This window comes from Gorilla gorilla, chromosome 20 (assembly GCF_029281585.2).
Source record: "Gorilla gorilla gorilla isolate KB3781 chromosome 20, NHGRI_mGorGor1-v2.1_pri, whole genome shotgun sequence".
Taxonomy (NCBI): Eukaryota; Metazoa; Chordata; class Mammalia; order Primates; family Hominidae; genus Gorilla; species Gorilla gorilla.
Genome location: NC_073244.2, coordinates 53,077,485 through 53,104,997, shown reverse-complemented (window position 1 = coordinate 53,104,997; position 27,513 = coordinate 53,077,485). Strand labels below are relative to the sequence as shown.

Genomic DNA, 27,513 nt, shown 5'->3' with positions numbered 1-27,513 from the left:
TAGAGAGCCAGGCGCAGAGATGCAGTTTATTCGTGATCTCTGCTGGCCACTCGCACCTGCGCAAGTTCCACAGGCTGACCTGCCATGTCCACCCCATGCCCAGAGGGGCTTCTAGTCCTGGATGTGCCCTCACCCAGCCCCTGGGAGAAGGCACTGTAACAACAGGTGAAGAGGGGGCTGACGGAGCCTCAGCAACTGCTGCAGATGCTGTCCCCTGACAATGTGACAGCCGGGAGGAGCAGGGGTGAAGAGTGGCAGCCGCCCTGGCCGCTGAGTATTTTAGAGGGAGCTGACTGGGGAAGACAGTGGTGTGCTGTCAGGTCCCCCTGCTCCCTCAGAGTGGGGCTACCTCTCGGGGCAGCTGAGGGTGGGTGGGGGTGGGCTGAGCAGGCCTCACTTATCGAAGTGATCCAGTGGGTAGTGCTCCCCGTAGGTCTGCAGGTGGCGGGCCAGAGACTCCTGCTGCTTGCGGAGCTGGGCGGGCATCTCCTGATACACGTCTGAGAAGAGCAGGTTGGGGTTGGGTTTGGGCTTCCGCTCGGCCTGCTCAAAGGCCTCCATCACCTGTGGGGACATGGGGCAGTGGGCAGGCAGCCGGCCTCCCATGCAGGACCCTGCCTCCTCCTGCAGGGCCTTGGCAAGGAATTAACCACTCCAAGCCTTTGTGTTCCCACCTCGACAATGGAAATGATTATCCTAGCAGAAGTGTAATGAAAACCCTCAAATCCCAGCAGGGATCAGGTGCTATCCAAGTGTGTGGAATCATTTAAGGCTTTCAGCAGCCCTAAGAGGTAGGCAGCTAAGCAATGAGGAAACTGAGGCACAGAGAAGGGCAGGGACAGGACGCACAGTGCTGCCCTATGCCGAGTGCTGCCCTCACCACTGGGCTGCATGGGCCCTGGGTCCTAATGACCAGGCCAGGGAGGGTGGCACACTGACTCTGGGCAGGGCATGTACACTCCACTACGGTTTGCCACCTAATCCTCAAACCAGCTTTTTTTTTTTTTTAAGAGATAGTCTTGCTCTGTTGCCCAGGCTGGAGTGCAGTGGCGCCGTCTCCAGTCACTGCAAGTTCCACCTCCCGGGTTCAAGCGATTCTTCTGCCTCACCTTCCCGAGTAGCTGGGACTACAGGCACGCACCACCACGCCTGGCTAATTTTTTTTTTTGAAATGGAGTCTTGCTCTCGTTGCCCAGGCTGGAGTGCAATGGTATGATCTCAGCTCACTGCAACCTCTACCTCCCAGGTTCAAGCAATTCTCCTGCCTCGGCCTCCCAAGTAGCTGGGATTACAGGCACCCGCCACCACGCCCGGCTAATTTTTGTATTTTTATTAGAGACGAGGTTTCACCATGTTGGCCAGGCTGGTCTCAAACTCCCGACCTCAGGTGATCTGTCCGCCTTGGCCTCCCAAAGTGCTGGGATTACAGGCGTGAGCCACCGCGCCCAGCCCTAATTTTTGTATTTTTAGTAGAGACAGGGCTTGACCATGTTTGGCCAGGCTGTTCTCAAGCTCCTGACCTCAAGTGATCTGCCACCTCGGCCTCCCAAAGTGCTGGGATTACAGGTGTGAGCCACCATGCCCAGCCTCAAACCAGTTTCTGAAATGGGCACCACCAGCATCCCCTTTCAAAGACAAGGAAGTGGAGGGCAATGTGCCAAGGACACAGAGCCAGGACACACATGGCCCCAGCAGCCTGGCTCCACAGGCCACATCTGAGACATCACTGGGGTTATCCCTGAGCCTCCCAGTTCGGTGTTCCACAAATCCTTCCCAAGCTCTGCAGGCCGCAGCAGCCCCCAGCACACCCTCCCAGGCAGGGCACCCTCACCTTCTTGCGGGACTGCTTCCTCCAGGCCTTCTCCTGCTCCTCATCCCACCAGCCTTGGCTCAGCAGATAGTGCCGCAGCCGGGAGATGGGGTGGTCCTGTTTATCCCAGTAATTGACCTCATCCACCGAGCGGTATGCTGAACTGTCGTCACTGGTGCTGTGGTGCCCGATCCTGCACAGGGGCAAGGGGCCCCAGGTCAGTGTGGGGCTCCCTGGAGTGGGGGTCAGGAGGGAGGATGGGGGATGAACTAGGGAAGGAGGAGTGGAAACGGAATAAAGGCAAGGGGGAGATGCAACATCAGGTGATAAGGCCATGTTTTGGAGACAGTGATCGATATGAGGAAGATGCTACGGTGGCTGTCAGTGCTGTGGGGGTGCTGACGGGGGTGCGGCAGGCACCTGTAGGTCATGGCCTCGATGAGGAAGGGCTGGTTCTCTGCCACAGCCCGCCGTCGGGCCTCCTTTGTGGCGTTGTATACGGCAAACACATCATTACCATCCACGCGGATTGACATGATGCCATACCCGGGGCCTCGTGCTGCTGTGGGGACACAGAGAAGGCAGGTCAGGCCAGGGCTAAGATAAGGAACATGCATGAGGCCAAGGGGACGAGCAGGGAGAGGACAGAGAGCAAGGCTGAGTGCTCAGGACCTCAACTCCTGTGGCTGACCAAGTGCCAGACGCCACAGGACACAGGACGAGAACCAGGAAGGAGGGTAGGGGTGGCAGGAAGGTGGCGGGATTGGGGAGGGAAGGAGATGATCCCAGCGGGGTGGGGAGCAGCCATCAGAGCCCATACCAATGCCATCGCCGCGATACTGCTCGGAGGTGGGCGTGGAGATGGCGTAGCCATTGTTCCGGCAGAAGAAGATGATGGGGCACTCAAGTGTGGCAGCGAAGTTGAAGCCGGCATGGGCGTCCCCCTCACTGGCCGCCCCCTCGCCGAAGTAACAGATGACGACCCTGTTGGCATTGGCCCGCTTGGCTGCGTACGCCGCCCCCACCGCTGCAGGGGATGAGAGGGTGGTGAGCAGGGGTGGAGACTCACACGCACTCACACTCATTCACACACACATGACCCAGGGCTCAAGCGTGGCTCAGGCCAGCAGTCACCAGGCTTCAAGGGGAAAGGAAACACCTCAGCTCCTGATGCCCCCCAGCATCTGCCCACCCAGGTCTCCTCTTGCTCAGCTGAAAGCAACTCCACCCTTCCAACTGCTCAGGCTGAAGAGTCCAGTATCATCTCCAAGCCAAACTTCCCGCCATTCCCCACATCTACTCCACCTTCAGAACCTGACCCCTCTTACCTCCTCCTCTGCACCACCCCGGTCAAGCCCAAGTTACTGAGCAGCCTCCTTACTAGCCCTTCACACACTGCCCAATCCCTTATCCACAGGGCAGCCCGCGGATTCCATGAAGAGGTGAGCCAGGCCAAGGAGGAGCAGACTCCTCCCCACCCACGGCTCCTGTCCCACTTTGAGTAAAAGTCAACATCCTTGCAAAAGGCAAAGGCCTTGAGGCCCCACCCAACCTGCACCATCTGCACCCCCACCCACCACCTCCTGGACTTTACCTCCAACCACCCCACACCTGCTCACCCTACACCCGCTCACTCCACACCTGCTCACTCCACACCTGCCCCTCTGGGCTCCTCCCAGCTCCTCAAACACGCCAGGCTCACACCTGCCTCAAGACACCACACAGCCCCCCCTCACATCCTCTGGTCCATACTTCAGTGTCACTCCAGTGACGGCCCCCAGCCACCCCTACAGTGCACCACACCCGGCTGGCTTGGCTGCTCCCTACAGGACCCCCACCCTCATATACTCCAGGAGTTCCCTCTCCATCTCTGTTACTGTCCGTCTCCCCCACCACAATGGCAGCACCAGGAGGGCTGAGGTTTGCGTTGCTTTTGTTCCCTGCACTTGGAGTCGCACCGGCACATGGCAGGAACTTCATGTATTTGAAGTGACTTAGCAGGGACCCAGAGGGAAGGTTAGGGCCACGCCCCAGCCTTGTGGAAACCCTATTACCTTTAGCTCAAATGCCCCCTAAATGCCCCCTCCTCTGAGAAAGCTTCCCTGCCCACCTCCCACCTAAGAGGCTCAAACTGCTTCTTGTTCCCCAACAAAAAAACACTATGAGCTAAGGGGTGTGGAGCCTCCTGCTGTGCTGGGCACAGTGCTGAGGCCTGGAGAGACACAAACTCATGCATCTCGGCTGCCCTAGGGCAAAGAAGCCAGGGCCCAGACCAACCCTAGATCAGGCTACAGGCCCTGGAGGGCAGGAAGGGGCTCTGATTCCTTGTTCTCCACACTATGAGGGTGCAGGCCTGGCACCCAGTGGGTTTGCTTCCCAAAAAAGCCTCTTATAATGGAAGGGACTTCAGGGCACCTACGGTAAGCTTTGGGGAAGCTTACTTGACTCTGAGGACAGAGGCAGACAAAGGTCAGGGCCAAGAACCCAGGCTCTGGAGGTACACAGTCAATGACTTGAGTCCCTACTCCTCTCCCTCTGTGCCATATGACCGTTAGCGAGTGACTTCCCTCTTTGACTTCAATTTCCTTTTTTTTTTTGAGACAGGATCTCACTTTGGCTAGAGTGCAATGGCACGATCTCAGCTCACTGCAACCTCTGCCTCCCAGGTTCAAGCGATCCTCCTGCTTCAGCCTCCTGAGTAGCTAGGATTACAGGTGTGCACCACCATGCCAAGCTAATTTTTGTATGTTTAGTAGGGAAAGGGCTTTGCCATGTTGGCCAGGCTCCTGCACTTTTTTTTTTTTCCCACTCACTTGCTGTCTCTCACACACACACAAAACACGGGCATCCTGCTCTTGAAAACAGGAACAAGAGCAAATAATAACCTCTGTCCCCATGGCCACAATGAGGGTCCTATTAGACGATGAACGTGAAGCATTGGCACAGTGGAACCTGGTGCACACGTTGGCTATGTTTGTGAGCAGACAAATGCACTGGGCATGTGGTTGGGAAATCCAGAGTGTGGTCACACAGGCTTCAGGCCCCTGAATGGGGTGGGGACAGCAACAGAGCCCTCTTCTGAAGGGTCCCAGACAAGAGGTGCATTCAAAGTCTGGAACACAGGCCAGGTGCAGTGGCTCACATCTGTAATCCCAGCACTTTGAGAGGCCAAAGTGGGCAGATCACTTGAACTCAGGTTCAAGACCAGCCTGGCCAAAATGGTGAAACCTTATCTCTACAAAAAATACAAAAATTTAGCCAAGCACAATGGCATATGCCCATAATCCTAGCTACTCAGGAGGCTAAGGCAGGAGAATCACTTGAGCCTGGGAGGTGGAGGTTACAGTGAGCCGAGATTGCACCATTGCACTCCAACCTGGCTGACGAGAGTGAAACCCCGTCTCAGACCAAAAAAAAAAAAAAAAGTGGGCTGGGCACAATGGCTTAAACGCCTGTAATCCCAGCACTTTGAGAGGCTGAGGCGGGTGGATCACCTGAGGCCGGGAGTTTGAGACCAGCCTGGCCAACACGGTGAAACCCTGTCTCTATTAAAAATACAAAAATTAGCTGGGCGTGGTGGTGCACACCTGTAGTCTCAGCTAATCGGGAGGCTGAGGCAGGAGAATTGCTTGAAGCTGGGAGAAGGAGGCTGCAGTGAGCTGCGATTCCACCACTGCACTCTAGCCTGGGCAACAGTGCAAGACTCCATCTCAAAAAAGAAAAACAGAAGAAGAAGAAGTCTGGAGCACAGACCAGGGCTCTAGTGGTGTCACCAACCCAGAATTCCACCCAGAAGGCAGGCAAAAGAGCTGAGGCCTGGACAGGGGTGTGACATTAGTCTGCACATGTGCAAGGTACAGGGCATGCATCCTCACCCTGAGGGATCTGCGTGGCCAGTGGAGAGGAGATAGTGACGAAGTGGCGTTCCTTGCAGCCGTAGTGGACGGGCATCTGGCGCCCCTTGCCCAAGTCACTGATGTTGCCATAGCACTGGGCCATGAATAGTTCCAGGGGGTAGTCCCGATACATCAGCACACCTAGGAGGGGAGGAGGCAATGGTTAGCCGAGTGGGCAGTACAGGGGGACAGTTCAGCCCTGTGGGTGACCTGCAGCATGCTGGCAGGCAGACAGGAAAGCTCAGGCTTGTTTTAAGAGGAAGACTGATGTTCAGACTGACTGACTCTGCCCAGCAAGGCCAATCTGATTTTTCAAAAGAAAGCAGAAATCTAGCCTTTTTCTTTCTTTCTCTTAGTGAGATATTGTCTGGTCTTTAAGTGCTTTCAACTAATTCAATTACCTTTAAGAAATATTCTAACCATAAATCATTACTATGGCCAGGCATGGTGGTTCATGCCTGTAATCCCAGCACTTTGAGAAGCTGATGTTGGAGGATCGCTTGAGCCCAGGAGTTGGAGACCAGCCTGAGCAACATAATGAGGCCTCGCTTCTACAAAAAAAAAAAAAAAATCAAAACATTAGCCAGGCATGGTGATGTGTGCCTGTGGTTCCAGCTACTTGAGAGGCTGAGGCAGAGGATTGCTTCAGCCCAGAAGTTCAAGGCTGCAGGCAGCTGAGATCATGCCACTGCACTCCAATCTGGGCTATAAAGCAAGACCCTGTCTCGAAAAAAAAAAAAAAATCATCATTATGAACCAAATAACAGCATAGACCACTAATTTACAACTTCTGGACTACAGAAGAAGTACTCTAACCCATGTATGGCAGTAAAACCTTTTCTTCAAACAAAACCTCTGGTGAACACCCACCTCCCCATCAAAGGGAACCGCTCCAGGTTAAGGGGGCCCTTCCTCCGGAGTTAGAAGACAGAAGGGGGTTTGTGATTGCCCTCAGACAAGCTCTTTGCCCCGCCTGAAGAGTGGGACAATCTTCACACCAACACTTTAGGGGCAGCGCTGTGGATCAATGCTGCAAGCACTCAGACCGGGAACATTATTCAGAGGGAGATCTCTAGTACAGTGCTTTCCAAACCCTTTCTTTACCACAGAACCCACTCTTTAGATACAAATTTAATGGGGATCACATTACACACTGCAGTTACCTTTCTTTTTTTTTTTTTTTTTGACACAGAGTCTGGCTCGGCCACCCAGGCTGGAGTGCAGTGGCGCAATCTGAGCTCACTGCAACCTCCACCTTCCAGGTTCAAGCAATTCTTATGCCTCAGCCTCCCAAATAGCTGGGATTCCAGGTGTGCACCACTAGATCTACCTAATTTTTTTTTTTTTTTTTTTTGAGACGGAGTTTTGCTCTTGTTGCCCGGAATGCAATGGCGCAATCTTGGCTCACTGCAACCTCTGCCTCCCGGGTTCAAGCGATTCTCCTGCCTCAGCCTCCTGAGTAGCTGGGATTACAGGCATGCGCCACCACATCCAGCTAATTTTTGTATTTTCAGTAGAGACGGGGTTTCTCCATGTTGGTCAGGCTGGTCTCAAACTCCCGACCTCAGGTGATCCACCCACCTCAGCCTCCCAAAGTGCTGCAATTACAGGTGTGAGCCACCACGCCCAGCCCACTTGTTGATATTTTAGTTAGAGTTGAGGGTGGTTAGCACTACTTCAACATTCAACTTTAATACAGGTTTACTGGTATTTTCTGACACATGCTTTTGAATGGACATAATACAAATCCACACAAGATGTGGCTGTGCTGCATATGTAACAGATAGAAACAGGAGTTGCTCTGGTTAAGGAGGGAAAGAAAGGTCTTGTAGAGGGTCAAAGAAGGTCCAAGGCACTGATACAGGACCTTGGAATCAGGCTTTCTCAGAATGTGGTACTAGGTCCACCCATGTGAGAAGGACTGGGCAGGGGCGGGGGAACATGCTAAAAGTACAAACTTGTCAGGCTCAGTGGCTCGTGCCTGTAATCCCAGCACTTTGGAAGGGTGAGGCAGGTGGACTGCTTGAGCTCAGGAGTTTGAGACCAGCCTGGGCAACACAGCGAAACCCCGTCTCTACCAAAAATCAAAAAAAAAAATTAGCCAGGTGTGGTGGCGTGCACCTGTGGTCCCAGCTATTCAGGGGGCTGAGGTGGGAGGATCACTTGATCCTAAGAGGCAGAGGTTGCTGTGAGCCGAGATCATGCCACTGCACTTCAACCTGGGTGACAGAGTAAGGCCCCGTCTTGAAGAAAAAGAAAATGCAGACTCACAGGCTGATTTGCACCAGGAAACTCCAGGTCCAGTGGGAACTGCTGCTCTTGCTTGACACCTGCCACCTCTTTTCTTGTTGGTCTCAGAGACAGGATCTTACTCTGTCACCCAAACTGGAGTTTGGTGGTGAAATCATAGCTCATTGTACTCTTGAACTCCCGGGCTCAAGCAATCCTCCCACTCAGCCTCCTGAGTAGCTGGGACTACAGGTGTGCACCACCACGCCTGGCTAATTTTTTAATTTTTTAGAGATGGGGGTCTCGCCATGTTGCCCAGGCTGGTATCAAACTCCTGGACTCAAGCAATCCTCCCGCCTCGGCCTCCCAAAGTGCTGGGATTACAGGCGTGAGCCACCACACCTGGCACCTGCTTCCTCTTAACACTCCTTTTCACTGGGCGCCACTCCCTGCCAGTGCCACCACTGATACTCCACATATAGCCCTGGGAAGACAGCCAAGGGTGGGAAACAGCGAGAGCTGTCTCTGGGTCAGACTGCCATAAAAAGACTCGGCTCCACTCCTTAGGAGAATGTGGCCTGGGCCCATGACCTCACCTGTTGACTCAGGTTCTTACCTGGCTTTTAGAGTTGATGGTAATGCCTGCCTCTCCTGCCTCACAAGGATGGGGGAGGTGCCTCAATGAGGCAACACCACTGGGGCCTGCCCTAACCTCACCCGGTGTGCCCTCGCTCTGCAGTGCAGTGAGGGGAAATGACAGTCTCCGAGGCTAAAGAGCACTTATAACAGCACCTTGGCTGGCCGGGCACAGTGGCTCATGCCTGTAATCCCCGGCACTTTGGGAGGCCAAGGCAAACGAATCACTTGAGGTCAGGAGTTTGAAACCAGCCTGACCAACGTGGTGAAACCCCATCTCTACTAAAAATACAAAAATTAGCCAGGCATGGTGGTGCATGCCTTTAATTCCAGCTACTCCAGAGGCTGAGGCAGGAGAATCACCTGAACCTGGGAGGCAGAAGTTGCAGTGAGCCAAGACTGCGCCACCGTACTCCAGCCTGGGCGACAGAGTGAGACTCCACCTCAAAAAAAAAAAAAAAAAAAAAAAAAAGGCCAGGCACGGTGGCTCACGCCTGTAATCCCAGCACTTTAGGAGGCGGAGGAGGGCGGATCGCAAGGTCAGGAGATCAAGACCATTCTGGCTAACATGGTGAAACCCCGCCTCTACTAAAAATACAAAAAATTAGCCAGGCATGGTGGTGGGCGCCTGTAGTCCCAGCTACCCAGGAGGCTGAAGCAGGAGAATGGCGTGAACCCAGGAGGTGGAGCTTGCAGTGAGCCGAGATCGCGCCACGGCACTCCAGCCTGGGCAACAGAGCGAGACTCCATCTCAAAAAAAAAAAAGGAGAAGAAAAAAAGAACAGCACTCTGGTGTCAAGAGCCCAGGGAGGCACTACCTATCATGATGAACACCACTCTTCTCACTTCACAGACGACAGACAGCGTCACCAAGGCGAGTGGCCTGCCAAGTGAAGCCTAGAGTGGATCTGACTCAACTCCTTACCCTGCACCATGCTGCCTCTGCATGAGTCCCATTTGCAGCTGCCCAGACACTTCTGCTGACTCTCAGTGCTGGACAGTCATTCTTGCAGAGGCGGCCAGCTCTCCCATGTGGAGAGCTCAGCAGCTCCCATGATTCCCATGAGGCTTGCTCGGTCCTGCCTGGTGCCCTCACAAGAGACCCCTTCAGCAAAAACAGGTGCAGTGCTCAGCACAGCTGGTGGGGGCCCGGCTTGCTGCCTGGTGTCTGGAAATCTTTTTCCGCACGGATGACACTCAACCTTAGACAAACACCACAGGGCGTTTGCCCTCCTAGAGCATGTGGGGCCAAGGGCCTGGTCCAGCTGTGAGCAGTAGACAGTCCAGGAGCAGGCTGCAAGCCATGCTGGGTCCATGGGGGCTCTGGACAGGCACGTGGTCTGGCCCTGCTGAAGGGCTGTCCCAGGGCGAGTCCCCGATCATGACACCAACCCCTGGCCCTGAGCGCTTACTCTGTGCTGAGGGCACTTTTCCAACCGCCCCAAGACTGCCCTCAACAGCTGTCTTGGGAAGGGCTACCATCCCCCTTACGAATGAGGAAACAGAGGCACAGGGCAGTTAAGCAACTTGCCCCAGGCTGCGCAGCATCTAAGACAAAGGGTTAAGATGTGCCTTCCTGGCCCTATCAGTGCTCGCTGACACTCTGAGGGTAGTCCCCATGCAGGGCCCCACACCAACAAGCTCCCTGGAACACCCCACTCACTGCTCCCTGGGCTCACTCCTTCACTCCCAGGCACTCATTCCTGCTCAATGATTTTCTTCATTCCTGGTCTTTGACCCTTCCTTCCTTTCACTCATCCGGGCCTGCCGGGCCCCTCTGATCTTGCACCGCACTCAGGTCTGTCAAGGTTCTTCCACCTGCTCCTGCTCCCTGAAGGATACAGCACCTGAGGAGGGGCCAGGGGATCACTGCACCAGGCAGACAGGGTCTCCAGCACAGGCCACACCCACAGCGAACGTTGACTTCACTGCATCCTCCCAGCGACCCTTGGCTGCAGGTACCGTCATAATCCCTCTTCTGGAGATTAGAAAACTGAGGCTCAGAGAAGGGAAGTGACTTGCCCAAAACCTGACAACTGGTAACAAAGGGTTAAGAGCACAGACCCTGAGCCACTACACTTCCTGGCCTTCAGAGTGGGAAGACTGCCCCCTCCAGAGTCCTGACCCTGGCTTGTCTCTTTCTTGCTTGGAAAGCTCTTCTTCCAGCTCCTTAGACCTTCCTGGCACTATGCTGCTCCTGGAAGAACACTCAGAAAAACTCAAGTGTACACTTCAATGGGGACCACAGGGCCAAACCACAGACAGACGTACCTGCCTCCCGGTACTGGCCAAATACCAGGTCCGTGTTGTCCAGGGCGGCGGCACTCCCCACGTGCGTGCCCTCCTCACCATAGTTGGTCATGTAGAAGGAGATCCGGCCCTGGGGGTGGAGAGGGGACCAGGGTCCCACACTTGGTTATGCTGGGCAATGACAGAGAGCCATCCAAATCCTGCCCAGCTTCCGACGCCTCCATGAATTCACAGTCCTCCTGAAGGCCAGTCCTGGGCCAGGCCATGCTGGGGTTCCTGCCTTTATGAAGACGCTGCCAGACTGCTTAGAACTGCCAGAGGGATCGAGTCGCTGTGATAGAAGCCCAAAGGAAGCACCTGTTCCACCACGGAAGGGCATCGGTGAGGACCAATGAGCAAAGATGGGGTGGGTGGAGGGTTCCAGGCAGAGGGAATGATAGACCATGAGGCCAGAAGGGCTGGGACATACAGTGGTAGGGGTGGGGAAAGATGAGGAGGGAGAGGAGGTGGCACCCAGATAACAAAGGGAACGATACATTGATTTTACTCTGAGAATAGTGGTAACCTGCCGACAGTCTTCTCAAGGGAGCAATGTGGTCAGACCTGTGTTTTAGAATTGCTCTCAGGCTGCAGTGAGGGAAATGGATGGAGTCATCAAGGCTGATTGCAGCAAGCCAGGAGAGAGGGGGCAGAGGCCCAGCTTGGTAGCAGAGGGAGGCGGGAGAGGAGCAGGTGGATGTGTCTGAGGAAGCTGAGTCGGCTGTGCTAGGGGGCAGCAGACCCTGTCAGCTGGCCACACCAGTGCCCAGTTCCCTTCTCCCAAATCCCCTAACCTGAGCCTCAAAAAGACACGCACTCAGGTCCCTGGCCTCCCTTGCAGCCAGAGGTGGCCGTGGGACACAGTTTTAGCCAGATATTTCGGTGGAAGTCTGCTTTTGCTTTCTGGATAGATGAGACCACTGCTGCTGGTGCCAGCCCTACCCACTCCCTACTTCTTCCTGCCTTGCAGACAGCCATGAAGCTTGGACATGCAGCAGCCATGCTGTGAACACAAGGCCACAAGCAGAGCACGAAGGTCAACTCACCAACAACAGTGAAGCAGAGAAAGGATGGGGCTGGGTCTCAGAGTGTGCTGCTGAGCAGCTGAGCACTTCCTAAAGAAGTATCTACAGACAGGCTAGGCACGGTGGCTCACACCTGTAATCCTGGTACTTTGGGAGGCCAAGGCAGGCGGATCACTTGAGGTCAGGAGTTCCAGACTAGCCTGGCCAATGTGGTGAAACCCCATCTCTACTAAAAATACAAAAATTAGCCGAGTGTGGTGGTGGGCGCCTGTAATCCCAGCTACCTGGGGGGCTAAGGCAGGAGAATCACTTGAACCTGGGAGGCGGAGGTTGCAGTGAGCCGAGATTGCGCCACTGCACTCTAGCCTGGGCGACAGAGGTAGACTCCATCTCTAAATAAATAAATAAAAATAACATAAAAGAAAAGAAGTAGCTACAGCTGGGTGCAGTGGCTCACACCTATAATCCTACCATTTTGGGAGGCCAAGGCAGGCAGATCACCTGAGGTTGGGAGTTCGAGACCAGACTGACCAACATGGAGAAACCCCATCTCTACTAAAAATACAAAATTAGCCAGGTGTGGTGGCGCATGCCTGTAATCCCAGCTACTCGGGAGGCTGAGACAGGAGAATCACTTGAACCAGGGAGGCGGTGAGCCAAGATCGTGCCATTGCACTCCAGCCTGGGCAACAAGAGCAAAACTCCATCTCAAAAGTAAAAAAAAAAAAAAAAAAATCTACAGACAGAGGGAATGAGAGGGGAGAAAGGGATAGCAAGGGGGAGGGAGGAGACAGGGATGAGATGAGGTTTCTGGTGTGGGCAAGCAGGTGGATGGTGGTGCTCTTCACTGAGAAACGGACTAGGTGAGGCAAAAGAGCACGCCTGGGAGGAAGATGTCGAGGTCAAGTTCAGACAGGATTAGTTTGCTGTGGGACATCCAGGGCGAGAAGCCAAGCAGGGCTCTGACAAGCAGTCTGGCTGGGGCTCTGGGCAGCCCTGGCATACGGATGGACATGAGACCACACAGGGCCATGTGTAAAGCGGAACAAACGCAGCCTGGCCAGCACCCTGAGGGACACCCCAGGGCCAGTGCTCCTCGTGGCTCGGCGGTGCCCTCCTCCATGTGTTCCCAGGCCTGGCTTTCCCGTTGCTGTGGGGGAAACTGATGAATGTGTGCTTTCTTCTAAGTGGGGAGCCAATTAAAAGTTAATGCACATTCCAGTGCCAAGTGAGTGGGCGGTGCTGAGTACTGAGGGCCCGGCAGGACTGTCCAGGTTAGCGTGGGTAAGAGACTGCAACCAGCCCCCTAAGGATCAGGACTCAGGGCTACTGGCAGAGGCTTCTGGTTGCCTTCCCAGTATCCTATTCCCCTCCTCTGTTAACAGAGGTCTCAATCTCCCGCAGGCAGCAACTGCCGGGACTAAAGGATTATTAATACATTTCTCAGTCTCCCCTGCAGCTAGGAGTGGCCCATGAAATGTATGCAGATGTCACTAGGTGGGACTACCCAGAAAGCTCTATAAAGGTGGGGGTGTGGGATAGCTGGGATGTGCCATGTCTGGCCTTCCGCCTTCCCTCTACTTCCTGCCTGGAAGAGCCCCCTGGATCTAGCTGTGCCCCAAAACAGGACCCTCTGGATGTATGGTCATTGGAGTCAATAACTTCCCTCTCTGTTGACACTGGCTTGACTGGATCCTTGTCCCTGATACTAGGATTTATCAGGGGATCACAGCCCATTTCACATGGGCCTAGGGCGGTCCCCTGGAGCACTCCAGGAAGCACTGGGGACCCACCCTCTTTCTCAGGACTGTGCATTTCCAAGAGGAAGGGCTGTCAGGCCTTCTCCCTGCCCTCTCCCCACACAGGCGAGCCCCCAGCCAGGCACACAGTAGGTGTTTTTTAGTGATCAGGTCCATCCTTCTGCCCTAAGGCAGGACTGCTCTCACACTTTTCCTCCAGAGTCCCAAGAGAACCCTCAGAACTCTATGGAACCCCCCCAAAAAACAATCTGTCCTCCTTGGGAGCCATTCCTTTGGCCCAAACACAGGTAGGGGACCTCAGGTAATTCCAGCCCCCCGCCCCCAGTCCTGTCCCCACGCACCTGCCGCTGAGACTCATAGAGGATGCGGTCCATGGTGTTAAGCAGTGTCATGCTCTTGTAGAGCTTCAGCACCTTCTCCTTCGGCAGCTGCGGGTGGAGGCACAGATAGACGTGGGGTGGTTGGGACCAGAGAGGAGACAGGCAAGGGGCCTGGGTGTGGGGGGCACGGGAAGTGGGGGAGGCCGCCTCTCACGTGGGGGTCCTCGCTGGGGTTGATGATCTGGCCTTGCCGGTCCATGACGCGGTAGATGGGGATTCCAGAGATGACGTTGGGCTGGATGAATTCCAACTTATCTATAAACTCCGCCGAGGCCCCTGGGAACTGGGGCTTGTCATCCAGAGATGAAAACTGCTGCTGCTGCCTGCGGGGGTGCTGGGGAAGAGAGCAGAGGAGACCACCTGCATCAGAAGCAGCACCCAGGTTTCCGCTGGCTCAACCCCGGCGGCAGGCAGGCGGCATGGTGGTTGAGCATGTGGCCCCAGTGAACTCTGGGGCCTGACTCACAGGGTCTGAGCCCCAACTCCAGCACTTTCTCACTGCGACACTTTGGGTAACTGACTACAACTTCTGTGTCTCAGTTTCCCCATCTGAAAAACTTGGATGAAAACAGTAACACCTATCCCATAGGACTGTTGTGAGGTTAAATGACTCAATCAAGTGGCTGGCAAGTCAAGAACTGGTAGCTATTACTATTCTCATTACCATAGGCCCAAACTCTTCATCCTAGCATTCGAGGCCTCCCCATTCTGGCCACAGATGCCCCCTCCTCTCTCTCTCCCACTGTGACCACAGACACACATGCCCACTGCAGGATGCCCTCTAGGCATACAGACCAGCTCTCTTCTGATCCCTATACCATACACCAGCGAAGCTACTCAGGACAGAGCTTAAGTCTTTGAGCTCTTAAGAGTCAGACTGCCTAGGTTCAATTCCCTTACTGCCTTTAGGAGGCAGAGGCAAGCGAATCTCACTTGAGGTCAGGAGTTCGAGATCAATGTGGCCAACATGGCGAAACCCTGTACCCACTAAAAATAGAAAAATTAGCCGGATGTGGTGGCACATGCCTGTAGTCCCAGCTACTCAGGAGGCTGAGGCAAGAGAATCACTTGAACCCAGGAGGTGGGGGTTGCAGTGAGCCGAGATTGCGCCATAGCACTCTAGCCTGGTGACAGTGAGACTCCATCTCAAAAAAAAAAAAAAAAAATCCCTTAGAGGGTGATATGGCAAAGTAACTTCCCCTCTCCATGTGTCCCCTTCCTTGTCTATAAAAATGGAGAACCCCTCGTGGAAATGAGAGGCTTAAACAAGATCACATGAATAAAATGTTCAGCAAAGCATCTGTAAGCCACCTAACAAATGCTCAAAACAATCTTAGCAATTCTCATTTCTCCCTCTCATCTCTGCTTGCTTTACAAGAAGGTCTCTTTCCCTATCACCTGGCAAACTGCTACATACGCTTCAGTGTCCACTCTACTCCGGTCCCAGCTCCCTCTGCGAGCTCAGACTGACTCATTCAACAAATATTTGAGCACCTGACATGTTCCAAGCCCTGTGCTGGGTTCTGGGGACCTAAGACAGGCAAGATATCTGTCCTTGCTGCCAAGCAGGGAGGGCAGACACTGAACAAGTAACAATGATGGTGGTTCATATTATCCTATAGCAGAAGAAAGCGAGGGTAAGGCTTCCCTGGGGAAGTGATGTTAGAGCTGAAACCTGAGGGATAACCAGGTGGCAGGGAAAGCACATTCTCGGCAAGGTGTATAGAACATGCAAAAGACAAAAAGTGGCCAGGCACAGTGGCTTATGCCTGTAATCCCAACACTTCAGGAGGCTGAGACCAGCCTGGCCAACATGGTGAAACCCCATGTCTACCAAAAATACAAAAATTAGCTGGGCATGGTTGCGCACACCTGTAATCCCAGCTACTCAAGAGGCTGAGGCAGGAGAATCACTTGAATCCGGGAGGTGGAGGTTGCAGTAAGCCCAGATTGCACCAACACATCCCAGCCTGGGCAATAGAGACCCTGCCACACACACAAAAAAAGACAAAAGGCGAGGAATAGTGTGTCCTTCGTGGAAGACAGAAGGAGCTCAGGGCCTGGCAAGGTTGCTCATATCCGTAATCCCAACACTTTGGGCTCAAGGATTACTTGAGCCCAGGAGTTCAAGACCAGCCTAAGATCACATCTCTACAAAAAATTTTAAAAATTACTCAAGCATGGTAACATACACCTATAGTCCCAGCTACTCGGAAGGCTGAGGTGGGAGAATCGCTTGACCCCAGGAGGTGGAGGCTGCAGTAAGCCATGATCACACCACTGCACTCCAGCCTGGGCAACAGAGCAACATGCTGTCTCAAACAAAACAAAAAGCTCAGAGGGGCTGGAGGAGTCCTGCAAGGACATCACACCTCCTCAGGTCGGATGAGGAATGGCTGAGAAAGCCCAGGAGACCTGTGAGAAGCCTATAAATGCTCAAAGGGATATGAACCCACTGGGACTCTTAGCTCTGGAGCTAGGCAGCCTAGAACCAGCCGAGGCGTTGCAATAGCTCCCCCTTATGAAGCACCTGCTGTAAGCCAGCTGAGCCTGGCAGGCACAAGCCTACTAACTCCTCGGGGAATTTGTGAGGTTGATTATCTGCCATTGCCCTTGAGTAGATGAGGAAACCGAGGCCTGGGGAGGTAAAATAACCTGCACCAAACCACAAATTAAAAAAAAAAAAAAGGGGTGGGTGCTGGGCAGTGGCTTACGCCTGTAATCCTAGCACTTTGGAAGGCCAAGGCAGGAGGATCACATGAGCTCAGGAGCTTGAGACCAGCCTGGGCAACAGTGAGAAACCCTGTCTCCACAAAAAAATACAAACATTAGAAAGGCATGGTGACACATGCCTGTGGTCCCAGCTACTTGGGAGGCTGAGGCAGGAGGACTGCTTGAACCTGGAAGGATGAGGCTGTAGTGAGCTGAGACTGTGCCACTGCACTCCAGCCTGGGGGACGAAGTGAGACCCTGTCTCAAAAAAAAAAAAAAAAAAAAAGAAAAATTACATCAGAACTGGGCTTCCAACCTGGGCAAGGCTGAGATTCAGGCTCCTAGACGTCCATGCTCCTCACCCCAACTGCCCCTGCAGCCTGATTTTCAAACATCTGCAACTTTTCTTCCCACTACTCCCGGGATTCCTCCGAGGTCAGTAATGGTGGCTTCACTTCCTACAGATGTTAAAGAATGGCAGGGTTTGCCACAAGCTGGATCTCACACATGCGTGCTCAAATGTGTCCCTCCGTCTTCCTTTAACTGCAGTGAACAAGCTGTCCACAGTTCTAGCGGGGTAGCATGTTCAGTGTGTGTATTTATTTGCATTTGTAGTCGTGAGGAAATTACACTCCCAATGGCAGGGCAGATTCAGGCCTGGCAATGTCACTGCAGGCCTCCCCTTGTGAGGAGGAAACAGCCGGCCTCTTGCAGCACAGTGCTTCCCCCTTCTGAGTACCCAGCATAGCCAGACACTGACCTAGAAGATTCCTTTGTTTCGTGTCTGTCTCCCACACACACCACAGTCCCAGGAAGGCAGCGACAGCGTCCAGGTTGCCTTCACAGCAGACACTCAAGAGGGAATTCCTGAGTGACTGCATGAATGGGCGGTTAAGTTCCCTGGCTCTGGAGTTCAACTGCCCTGGGTTCTAATTTCTTAGCTCATTGTGTGGCTCTCTGCAAAAACACTTCACCTCTCTGAATTTCCTTATCTGTAAGAAGGCTGCAGACCACCACGTGAAAAGTTGCTAAGTTAACTCACACAAGGGGTTCAGCACCGATCTGGGATGTATTACATATTCAAAACTTGGTAAGAGAGAGAAAAACAAAATCTAGGAAGGTGAGAAGTGGGAGAAAGGGAAGTGACTACACTATATGAGATAGGGAAAAGAGGAGCTGGGAAGAACTAACTGCACCTTAAAGTGGATTCTAAAATCAAACTGTGGCGATGTGCAGCGGCTCATGCCTGTAATCCCAGTACTCTGGGAGGCTGAGGTGGGAGGATCACTTAAGGCCAGTGGTTCGAGATCAGCCTAGGCAACATAGTGAGTCCAGCCTAGGCAAAACCCCCGTCTCTGAAAAATTTTTAAATTAGCCAGGAAGGCTGGGCATGGTGGCTCACGCCTGTAATCCCAGCACTTTGGGAGTCTGAGGCAGGCAGATCACCTGAGGTCAGAAGTTCAAGTCCAGCCTGGCCAACATAGTGAAACCCTGTCTCTACTAAAAATACAAAAAACAACCATGCATGATGGTAGGTGCCTATAATCCCAGCTACTTGGGAGGCTGAGGCAGGAGAATGGCTTGAACCTGGGAGGCGGAGGTTGCAGTGAGCCAAGATGGCACCATTGCACTCCAGCCTGGGTGACAAGAGTGAGACTCTATCTAAAAACAAAACAAAAAAATAGCTGGGAATGGTGGCATTTACATGTAGTCCAGATACTGGAGTTGCGGGAGCCTGAGGTGAGAGGATGGCTTGAGCCCAGGAGGTCAAGGCTGCAGTGAGCCATGACTGCACCACTGCACTCCAGCCTGGGCAACAAAGTGATACCCTGTCTCAAAGAACAATAAAACCAAACTGTGGACCCAGCAGATACTCCAGAGAGGGAGACTGAGGCACAGGGGAGACGGCATGCTGATGGAAGAGGACCGAAGGCTGAAGTCTTCAGACGGGCACTAAGAGGGGAGGCCAGAGTCTGAGAACAAACCACGGTGTCAGGGCAGGACTGTCAGCCTCTAGAGGCTGGACAGCTATCTTCACGGCACCCCATTGTGCTCCACATACTGGAGCTGGGTCTCGGCTGTACCCTCCTCCCCTCTTTGCTGGGCTGGTGGAGATAACAGTAGTCCCCAGCCCCAGGGTTGCTGCCCCAATTCAGTGAGCTATGCAAAGGGCTCCGCGCTGTGCCTGGTCCTGAGGAAATGCTCCATAATGGGAGTGGGTGGCCAAATGCCTGCAGAGGAAGGATGCGACTCCACCCATCTGTTCCTCTAGTTTTTGGAAGGGGGTGGGGGAGTCTGTCCTGGTGGCCAGTGATTTACAATGGCAGAGGCTGCACAGATTTACACAAAGCTTCATGCCACGTCCTCTCCCACCATGCAGGAAAGCACAACCTGCCCGCTCTGGATGGTCTGGTCTGCCCAGGAAGTACTGGGGTGGCCCTGGTGGAGTCACTTGAAGGCACCATGGCTAAGCACATGGACTCTAACTGAGCAGACCGCTGCCTGATTGTGTGACTTAAACTCCCTGAGCCAAGTGCAGTGGCAGACGCCTGTAATTCTAGCTACTCTGGAGGCTGAGGCAAGAGGATCAATTGAGTCCAGGAGTTCGAGGCCAGCCTGGGAAACATAGTGAGACCTCGTCTCTACAAAAATAAATATATAAATAAAATTTAAGGCCAGGTGTGGTGGTTCACACTTGTAATACCAGCACTTTGGGAGGCCAAGGAGGGAGGATCGCTTGAGCCCAGGAGTTCAAGACCAGCCTGGATAACATGGCAAGACCCCATCCCTACAAAAAATTAGCTGGGCATGGTGGTGCACACCTGTACTCCCCAACTACTTGAGGGGCTGAGGTGGAAGGATCGCTGGAGCCCAAGAGGCTGCAGTGAGCCAAGATCACGCCACTGCACTCCAGCCTGGGTGACAAAGTAATACCTGTCTCAAGGAAAAAAAAAAAAGAAAAAATTTTTAAAGAAAAACTCCCTGAGCCTCAGTTTCCTCCTGTGTACACTGAGGGTGGTATAAGTACTTATCTCAGGGGTTGTCATGAGGATTAACTGAGTTGACCTGTGTGGATTGCTCAGCCCAGTGCCTGGCACATAATGTTTCATAAACACAAGTAGTGAGTAAGTATTTCTCATGATTGTTCTTGTTAAACAGATACTGAACATTTGCTCCAAATCATGCCCTGAACTGAAGGCTAGAGACAGGGAGGGATGAATGACAAACACTGAACACACAAGTTATAATCAAGACAGGTGATCTTACTCACGTTGCTTCACCTGACTAGCCTAAAAAAACAAAAAAGTGTCAAGTTGACAGGTAAGCCAAATGAAAATACAGAAATAATATGGCTGGGTGCGGTGGCTCATGCCTGTAATCCCAGCAGATTTGGGAGGCTGAGGCAGGTGGATCACTTAAGGTCAGGAATTCATGACCAGCCTGTCAGGCTGATCACGATGGTGAAACCCCATCTCTACTAAAAATACAAAAATTAGCCAGGCATGGTGGCATGCACCTGTAGTCCCAGCTACTCAGGAGGCTGAGGCAGGAGAATCGCTTGAACCTGGGAGGTGGAGGTTGCAGTGAGCCAAGATCGCACCACTGCACTCCAGCCTGGGTGACAGAGTGAGACTCCATCTCAAATAAATTAATAAATAAAATTAGGCCGGGCGTGGTGGCTCACACCTGTAATCCTAGCACTTTGGGAGGCCGAGGAGGGCGGATCATGAGGTCAGGAGATCGAGACCATCCTGGCTAATAAGGTGAAACCCCATCTCTACTAAAAATACAAAAAATTAGCCGGGCGTGGTGGCGGGCGCCTGTAGTCCCAGCCTCTCAGGAGGCTGAGGCAGGAGAATGGCGTCAACCTGGGAGGCAGAGCTTGCAGTGAGCCAAGATCGTGCCACTGCACTCCAGCCTGGGTGACAGAGCAAGACTACATCTAAAATAAATAAATAAATAAATAAAATTTTGGCCGGGCACAGTGGCTTACGCTTATAATCTCAATACTTTGGGAGGCCAGGGCAGGCAGTTCACTCGAAGCCAGGAGTTCAAGACCAGCCTGGCCAATATGGCGAAACCCCATCTCTACTAAAGACACAAAAATTAGCCAGGCATGGTGGTGCATGTCTGTAGTCCCAGCTACTCGGGAGACTGAGGCACGAGAATCGCTTGAGCCGAGGAGGCAGAGGTTGCAGTGAGCCAAGATCGCACCACTGCACTCCAGCCTGGGTGAAAACAGAGCAAGACTCTGTCTCAAAACAATAACAACAACAGCAAATAAATAAGTAAATACATACATACATAAAACTTTAAAATAAAAAAAAGCGGGAGATTTCAGAGGAGGCAGGATGTATAGTGGTTACCCACATGGGAGGTAGGATGAGGGTCTCTAGGGTTAAACTGCTGGTGTTTGAATCTGGTTCTGTCTCTTTCCAGCCATGCGGCCTTGGACAGGAGCCAGTCTCTGTGAACCTGCGTGCCCTCGTGGGGATGGCATCCACCTCACAGGCTGGTGGAGAGGTGGGGAAAGCACCTGCCGCAGCTCTGGCAGGAATGCCTCACCAGCTAGGATCAGATAGTACCCCTCCAGGAAGCACCAGCATCAGATGGCACACCAGGGAAAGCTTCCTAAAGAAGGGGGAGTTCAGCCAAGGGGTCAGAACACTTCAGTCCTAGGGAAAAACCAAGGCTCCAAGGCAAGAGAAGAAAGCCTGGCGCCCTGGGACCCTGAAGACTGGCATGGCTGCTACAGGTCAATCAGAGAATAACTACATGCTGAGGTGCCACTCAAAGCACTTTATTTACACCTATGTGCTCACTGAACCCATAAGGCATCCAGACGGGGCAGGCACTGTTATCACAACTCCATCAAAGACAGGTGGTAGCTGAGGCGCCGCCTCAAGGGCTAAGCAACTTGTTCAGGTCCAGTGCATGCAAGGCTTTGTGGATGGTGCCAGTTAACTCCAAGTCCTCCGTATCTAGGGTAGCTAAGGCCACCCAAACCCACTCTCTTCTGAGCTCAAAGGCACTCTGCCCTCAAACAGAGCAAAGAGTTGAGCCCCCCTTCCCAGAATATCTCGTGAGAAGGGAAAGGCGTGCAGATTAGGCAGGTATCACTGTCCCTGTTTCACAGACAGAGACCTGGTGTTTGGGGTCTGGAACGCTTCTCTGAGGAAGTGTCATGTCAGCCATCATCTGAAGGACCTCATACCTACAAAGGCCTCCAGGTGGGAGGAGGCACATTCAAGGAAGGGAAAGATGGCCAGGGGGACTGAAGTGGAAAGAGGCGAAAGACAAGAAAAATCACCTGCCCGGCCACACATGGTGGCTCACGCCTGTAACCCCAGCACTTTGGGAGGCTGAGGTGGGTGGATCAGTTGAGGCCAGGAGTTCGAGACCAGCCTGGCCAACATGGCAAAACCCTGTCTCTATTAAAAATATAAAGATTAGTCGGACACGGTGGCACACACCTGTAGTCCCAGCTACTCGAGAGGGGGAGGCAGGACAATCACTTAACCCAGGAGGCAGAGGTTGCAGTGAGCAGAAATCACGCCACTGCACTCCAGCCTGGGTAACAGAGCAAGACTCCGTCTCAAAAAAATATAAAACAAAATAAGCCAATACTGGACTAAGAAGAATGTTGCAAGACTTGAATCTAAGCTCCATCCTTTCTCCTCCTGGCAGCCTGGTACCATGAAAAGAAACTGGGCTTTGGAGTCCAGAGCTCCAAGTTCAGACCTCACCTCTCTGAGCCTCAGTCTCTCCATCTGTAATAGGAGAGTACTACCAATAAAGGCCTTGCACTATTAGTGTATTAAATATAATAAAAAATTAGAGTTGGCTTTGTAAACCATTCAGTGTCTCAAGATGTGAAAAAGGAGGCCAGGTTTCTTAACACACTAGCAAGTAAGAGATGGACCCATACACTTAGAAGACTGTAATGACCATCTCCATTCATCGCACAATACACACTGATATGGTTTGTCTCTGTCCCCACTCAAATCTCATCTTGAATTGTAGCTCCCATAATTCCCACATGTTGTGGGAAGGAGCCAGTGGGAGGTAATTGAATTATGGGGGTGGATCTTTCACGTGCTGTTCTCATTATACTGAATAAGTCTCACGAGATCTGATGGTTTTATAAAGGGGAGTTCCCCTGCAAGCACTCTGTCTGCCTGCCACCATGTAAGACGTGACTTTATTCCTCATTCGCCTTCCGCCATGTTTGTGAGGCTTCCCCAGCCATGTGGAACTGTGAGTCCATTAAGCCTCTTTTTCTTTATAAATTACCCAGTCTTGGGTATGTTTTTATTAGCAGCCTGAAAACGGACTAATACATACACTGAGTACCTACCACTTGGAGATACTGCACAGGGCACTGGAACCCCCAGACAGGCTGCCCCTGAAGAGCTGGGTCACAGAAATAGTCACCGATAATTAGCACAGAGCGAGCTCCAGGGGCTTCCTGACTTCCAACAGGGTAGGGACTCTATTCACCCCACTAGCTAGGGTCAGAGAGGTGAAATGACTTAGCCAAGCCCAGGCCTGGGGTAGTGGCTGAGAAACTGACTCACGATTCCTTGACAATCTGAGTTTCCTTCCTCCTCCCTTCCCTGAGCACTAAAACGTCTGCTATGATAACAGAGACAGGAAGGGAGGTGAAAATCAGGCAAACACATCTGCAGGGCAGCAGGGTATTCAATGAAGGAGTGGGCAGAGCAGGGGCAAGAAGTCGGGGACAAGTAAAGCAGCCCCACTCCTCCTTCTAATCCAATCTTCCCCAGTGAACCCAGTAATCCAATCTGTCTATAACTATGCAGCCTCTCAACCTTGCCCTGACTATTTCTTCATCTCCACCTGGATAAAACTGCATCATCTTAGCCAGGCGTGGTGGCTCACACCTGTAATCCCAGCACTCTGGGAGGCCGAGGTGGGTGGATCACCTGAGGTCGGGAGTTCAAGACGAGCCTGATCAACATGGAGAAACCCTGTCTCTACTAAAAATACAAAATTAGCCAGGCATGGTGGTGCATGCCTGTAATCCCAGCTACTCGGGAGGCTGAGGCAGGAGAATCGCTTGAACCCAGGAAGAGGAGGTTGTGGTGAGCCAAGATCATGCCATTGCACTCCAGCCTAGGCAATAAGAGCAAAACTCCATCTCAAAAAAACAAAAAACAAAACAAAACAAAAACCCTGCACCATCTAATGTGGCAGCCACCAACCACTTGTGGCTATCTTATTTTGAGACAGAGGGCTGCTCTGTCACCCAGGCTGGGGTATAGTGGCGCGATCTCGGCTCACTGCAATCTCCGCCTCCCAGGTTCAAGCGATTCTTCTACCTCAGCCTCCCAAGTAGCTGGGATTACAGGCACACGCCATCACGCCCGGCTAATTTTTTTGTATTTTTAGTAGAGATGGGGTTTCACCATGTTGGCCAGGCTGGTCTCGAACTCCTGGCCTCAGGCAACCCGCCCACCTTGGCCTCTCAAAATGCTGGGATTACAGGCATGAGCCACCGCACCCAGCCCACTTGTGGCTACTTAAACTTAAACTCATGATAATTTAATAATATGGCCAGGCAAGGTGGCTCACGCTTGTCATCCTGCACTTTGGGAGGCTGAGGCAGGAAGATCGCTTGAGTCCAGGAGTTCAAGACCAGCCTGGAAAACATGGCAAAACCCCATCTCTACAAAGATTTAAAAATTAGCCAGGCGCAGCCAGGCGCAGTGGCTCATGCCTGTAATCCCAGCACTTTGGGAGGCCGAGGCGGGCAGATCACCTTAGGTCAGGAGTTCAAGACCAGCCTGGTCAACATGGTGAAACCCCATCTCTACTAAAAATACAAAAATTAACTGGGTATGGTGGCGCATGCCAGTAGTCCCAGCTACTCGGGAGGCTGAGGCAGGAGAATCACTTGAACCTGGGAAGTGGAGGTTGCAGTGAGCCGAGATCGTGCCACTGCACTCCAGCTTGGGCGACAGAGCAAGACTCTGTCTCAAAAAAAAAAAAAATTAAAAATTAGCCAGGCGTAGTACCACGTGCCTGTGGTCCCAGCTCCTTAGGAGGTGGAGGTGGGGGGATTGCTTGAGCCCAGGAGGTTGAGGCTGCAGTGAGCCATGATCACACCACTGCACTCACTCCAGCCTGGGTGACAGAGTGAGACCTTGTCTCAAAAAAAGAAAAGGCTGGGCGCAGTGGCTCATGCTTTTGGAGGCCAAGACAGGCGGAACTTGAGGCCAGAAGTTCGAGACCAGCCTGGACAACATGGTGAAACCTCGTCCCTACCAAAAATACAAAAATTAGCCAGGCGTGATAGTGCATGCCTGTAATCCCAGCTACTAGGGAGGCTGAGGCAGGAGAATTGCTTGAACCCGGCAGGCAGAGATTGCAGTAAGTCAAGATCATGCTGCTGCACTCCAGCCTAGGCGAGAGAGTGAAACTCTGTCTCAAAAAAAAAAAAAAAAAAAGAAAAAAAAAGAAAAAGGAAAGAGAGGTACGGAAAGAGAGAGAGAAAAGAGAAGAGAAAAGGAAAGGAAAGGAAAGGGAAAAAGAAAAGAAAAGAAAAAGGAGAGGGGAGGAGAGGAGAGGAGGAGAGGAAAGAAAGAAGAGAGAAAGAACAGGTGGGAGAAATAAAGGGGAAAAAACAATAACTCTTAAGATAATACAAATTTAAATATATATAAATAAAAAGTAGGGACTTCTTCCCTCCCCACTCCCCACCAAAAATGAAGTAGAAGAAGCAAGAGCAAAGGTAATCAAGAGATTGAGACAGGAGAGAAAGATTTAATCAGCCATAAATGACCTTTCCCTAGCCTGCCCCAGTCCTGCCCACCTCCTGCCCCACTTGCCCAGCCAATGGGCCCCTGGGACTGAGATCAGCTGTGGAGGATATGAACTGCTCAAAAAAAAAAAAAGTGAAAAGGTCTCCAGCCCAAAGGCAAGAGACTGCCCTACCCACACCTTGCTCCTGCAGCCCTTCTGTACTTACCTGTTTCAAGTGACTCCGTTCCTAGATACCTACTACGTCCTACTCCTGGCCCATCCTCTTCACCCTCCTCCCGTTTGTTCCCCTACCCAGAGCTTCTTTCTACAGATTCCATCTTCCCCTCCTTATGGATTGGGGATCAGAGGATCAGACTCAACCGCACAATATCTTTTCAGATTTTTTTCCCCAGGGCCTCACCAATCCAGGCCTTCCCAAGGTCACCCCTTTCTTCTCCCCATCTCCAAGGTTAGTTTCTGTCCCTTCCCTCCACCCTCACTATCAACATTCCTATTGCCCTTAGGATGTGCCAGGTCCAGTCCTTAGCATTTTACATATTGATTTTTCACAGCCCTATGAGGTGGCCACTGTTAATATTTTAGAGAGGAAAATTAGCCCCATAGATCCAGAGAGGTGCAGTCCGTTGCCCAAGGCTACACAAGTGGAAAGCGGCAGAGCAAGGACATGCATCCACCCATGTAACCACTACTCTCCTATCTGTCAACTGTAGTTCAAAGCTCTTCTGCAACCCATTGCCTCTCCCCGTCTAAAGATAGGCTTCCACCTAGGTTTTTTGCAGTGTAATCTTGCCCTTAGCAGCATCCACCTGAAGGGATTGTGACCCTTTTGACAAGAAACAAAGCCTTCTCAAGTGTTTCTAAGAAATGTGGGCAAAGTGCCCTGTCTGTACCTCTCTCCCTCCTTTTTTCCCCTCATTAATTCAACAAATATTAATCGTCTCCTCTGTACAGTGTCCAGAACACACGAATTCCCTGTCTTCATATTCGATCAAGAGACACAGGAATCAAACAAATTTTTTACACAATTCATTTTAAAATCAGAATTGTGGCAAAGGAGCAAAGAAATACAAGGCCCTATACAGCCTGCGACAGGGACCTGTTCTCTTCTTTCTTCTTCTTGAAGAGGGATCTTTGCCCAGAAGAAAGTCCCTCCCTTACAAAGTCAGTTTCATTCTCCAAACCCTGAGGGAGAAGGTCTTGCGGTCTTCCCCTGTCCCTCCAAGGAGCCTCCCCTGAATACCAGTGGCAGCTAATAAGGAACCCCCATCCCTCTCTTCAAGTCGTCTCCCTCCCTCAGGGCCCACAAAGAAGTTGCAAACGGGTTTTTTCCTCTCCTAAAGAAGTGGAAGTTCTTTTCGTCTCCTAAGGAAGTGGCAGATCTTCCCTTCGGTGTCTTCTCCAAGGAGTCTCCCACTCTTTTTCCCTTTTGTGACAGCCCTTCCTTCATATCCTTCAGGGACCCCACACTCTGAAGATAGCCTTTACATCCCTAATCCCCTTTGGGAAAACCGCCTGGGGCCCAGGTACTCACAGATCTAGCCAGTCCCCGAGCCCCAGGCCGCCGCAGCAGCAGGAGGGCAGCCTGGCTCAGACCACGGTTTGGCCGCCAGACCCTCGCTGCAGCGATCGCTACCGCCATCTTGGCTAACAACCACTCAGCGGTCTGGCACTCACGTAGGCTAGATTCGGGGCTGCCCCTTTATGTGCCTGACGCAAACTCCAGCACCATCTGACAAGAAAACCATCTTCTTCCCGTTCTGTAGTAGATAGAATGCACAGAGATTTGGAGAAAAAAATCTATCTACCCAAACTTTTCTCCAGTCGCCTCATTGTAGTTACTCCTGTAACAGTCAAAGAAGAGGGCAACCTAACCAGGGCCTCACGGATTTAGGGCCCGTGGGCCCAGAGTAAAGCAGATCAATGCCAAGGCCTGCCTTCTGTTCCCAACTGTCCAATGGCGTTGCCAGAGTTAGGAGGTGGGACTGGGCG

At 52.4% G+C, this 27,513-nt stretch overlaps 1 protein-coding gene across 2 annotated transcripts; it reads right to left on the bottom strand.

Annotated features, from left to right (window-relative positions):
- Positions 1-27,509, bottom strand: BCKDHA (branched chain keto acid dehydrogenase E1 subunit alpha). Of its 2 annotated transcripts, none has more exons than XM_055369499.2 (9): positions 27,056-27,509; positions 14,180-14,359; positions 13,987-14,073; positions 10,843-10,951; positions 5,686-5,847; positions 2,631-2,837; positions 2,231-2,372; positions 1,832-2,003; positions 1-564 (listed from the first exon to the last, which is right to left on the bottom strand). In XM_055369499.2, exons 1-9 carry the CDS (start codon positions 27,161-27,163, stop codon positions 394-396), a joined length of 1,338 nt encoding a protein of 445 aa, XP_055225474.1. In that variant the 5' UTR covers positions 27,164-27,509; the 3' UTR covers positions 1-393. The 2 variants fall into 2 exon arrangements, with proteins under 2 accessions (XP_055225474.1, XP_055225475.1); XM_055369500.1 differs by having other exon boundaries at positions 27,330-27,509.
- Positions 27,510-27,513: the final 4 nt, after the last annotated feature.

Bases quoted from the DNA above. Each gene is read 5' to 3' on its own strand.
- BCKDHA (XM_055369499.2), bottom strand. From the start codon at position 27,163: ATGGCGGTAGCGATCGCTGCAGCGAGGGTCTGGCGGCCAAACCGTGGT. The intron at 2,004-2,230 runs GTGCCTGCCGCA...GCCCCTGTGCAG, and splicing joins ATCGAGGCCATGACCTACAG to GATCGGGCACCACAGCACCA. The intron at 565-1,831 runs GTGAGGGTGCCC...ATGTCCCCACAG, and splicing joins GGAAGCAGTCCCGCAAGAAG to GTGATGGAGGCCTTTGAGCA.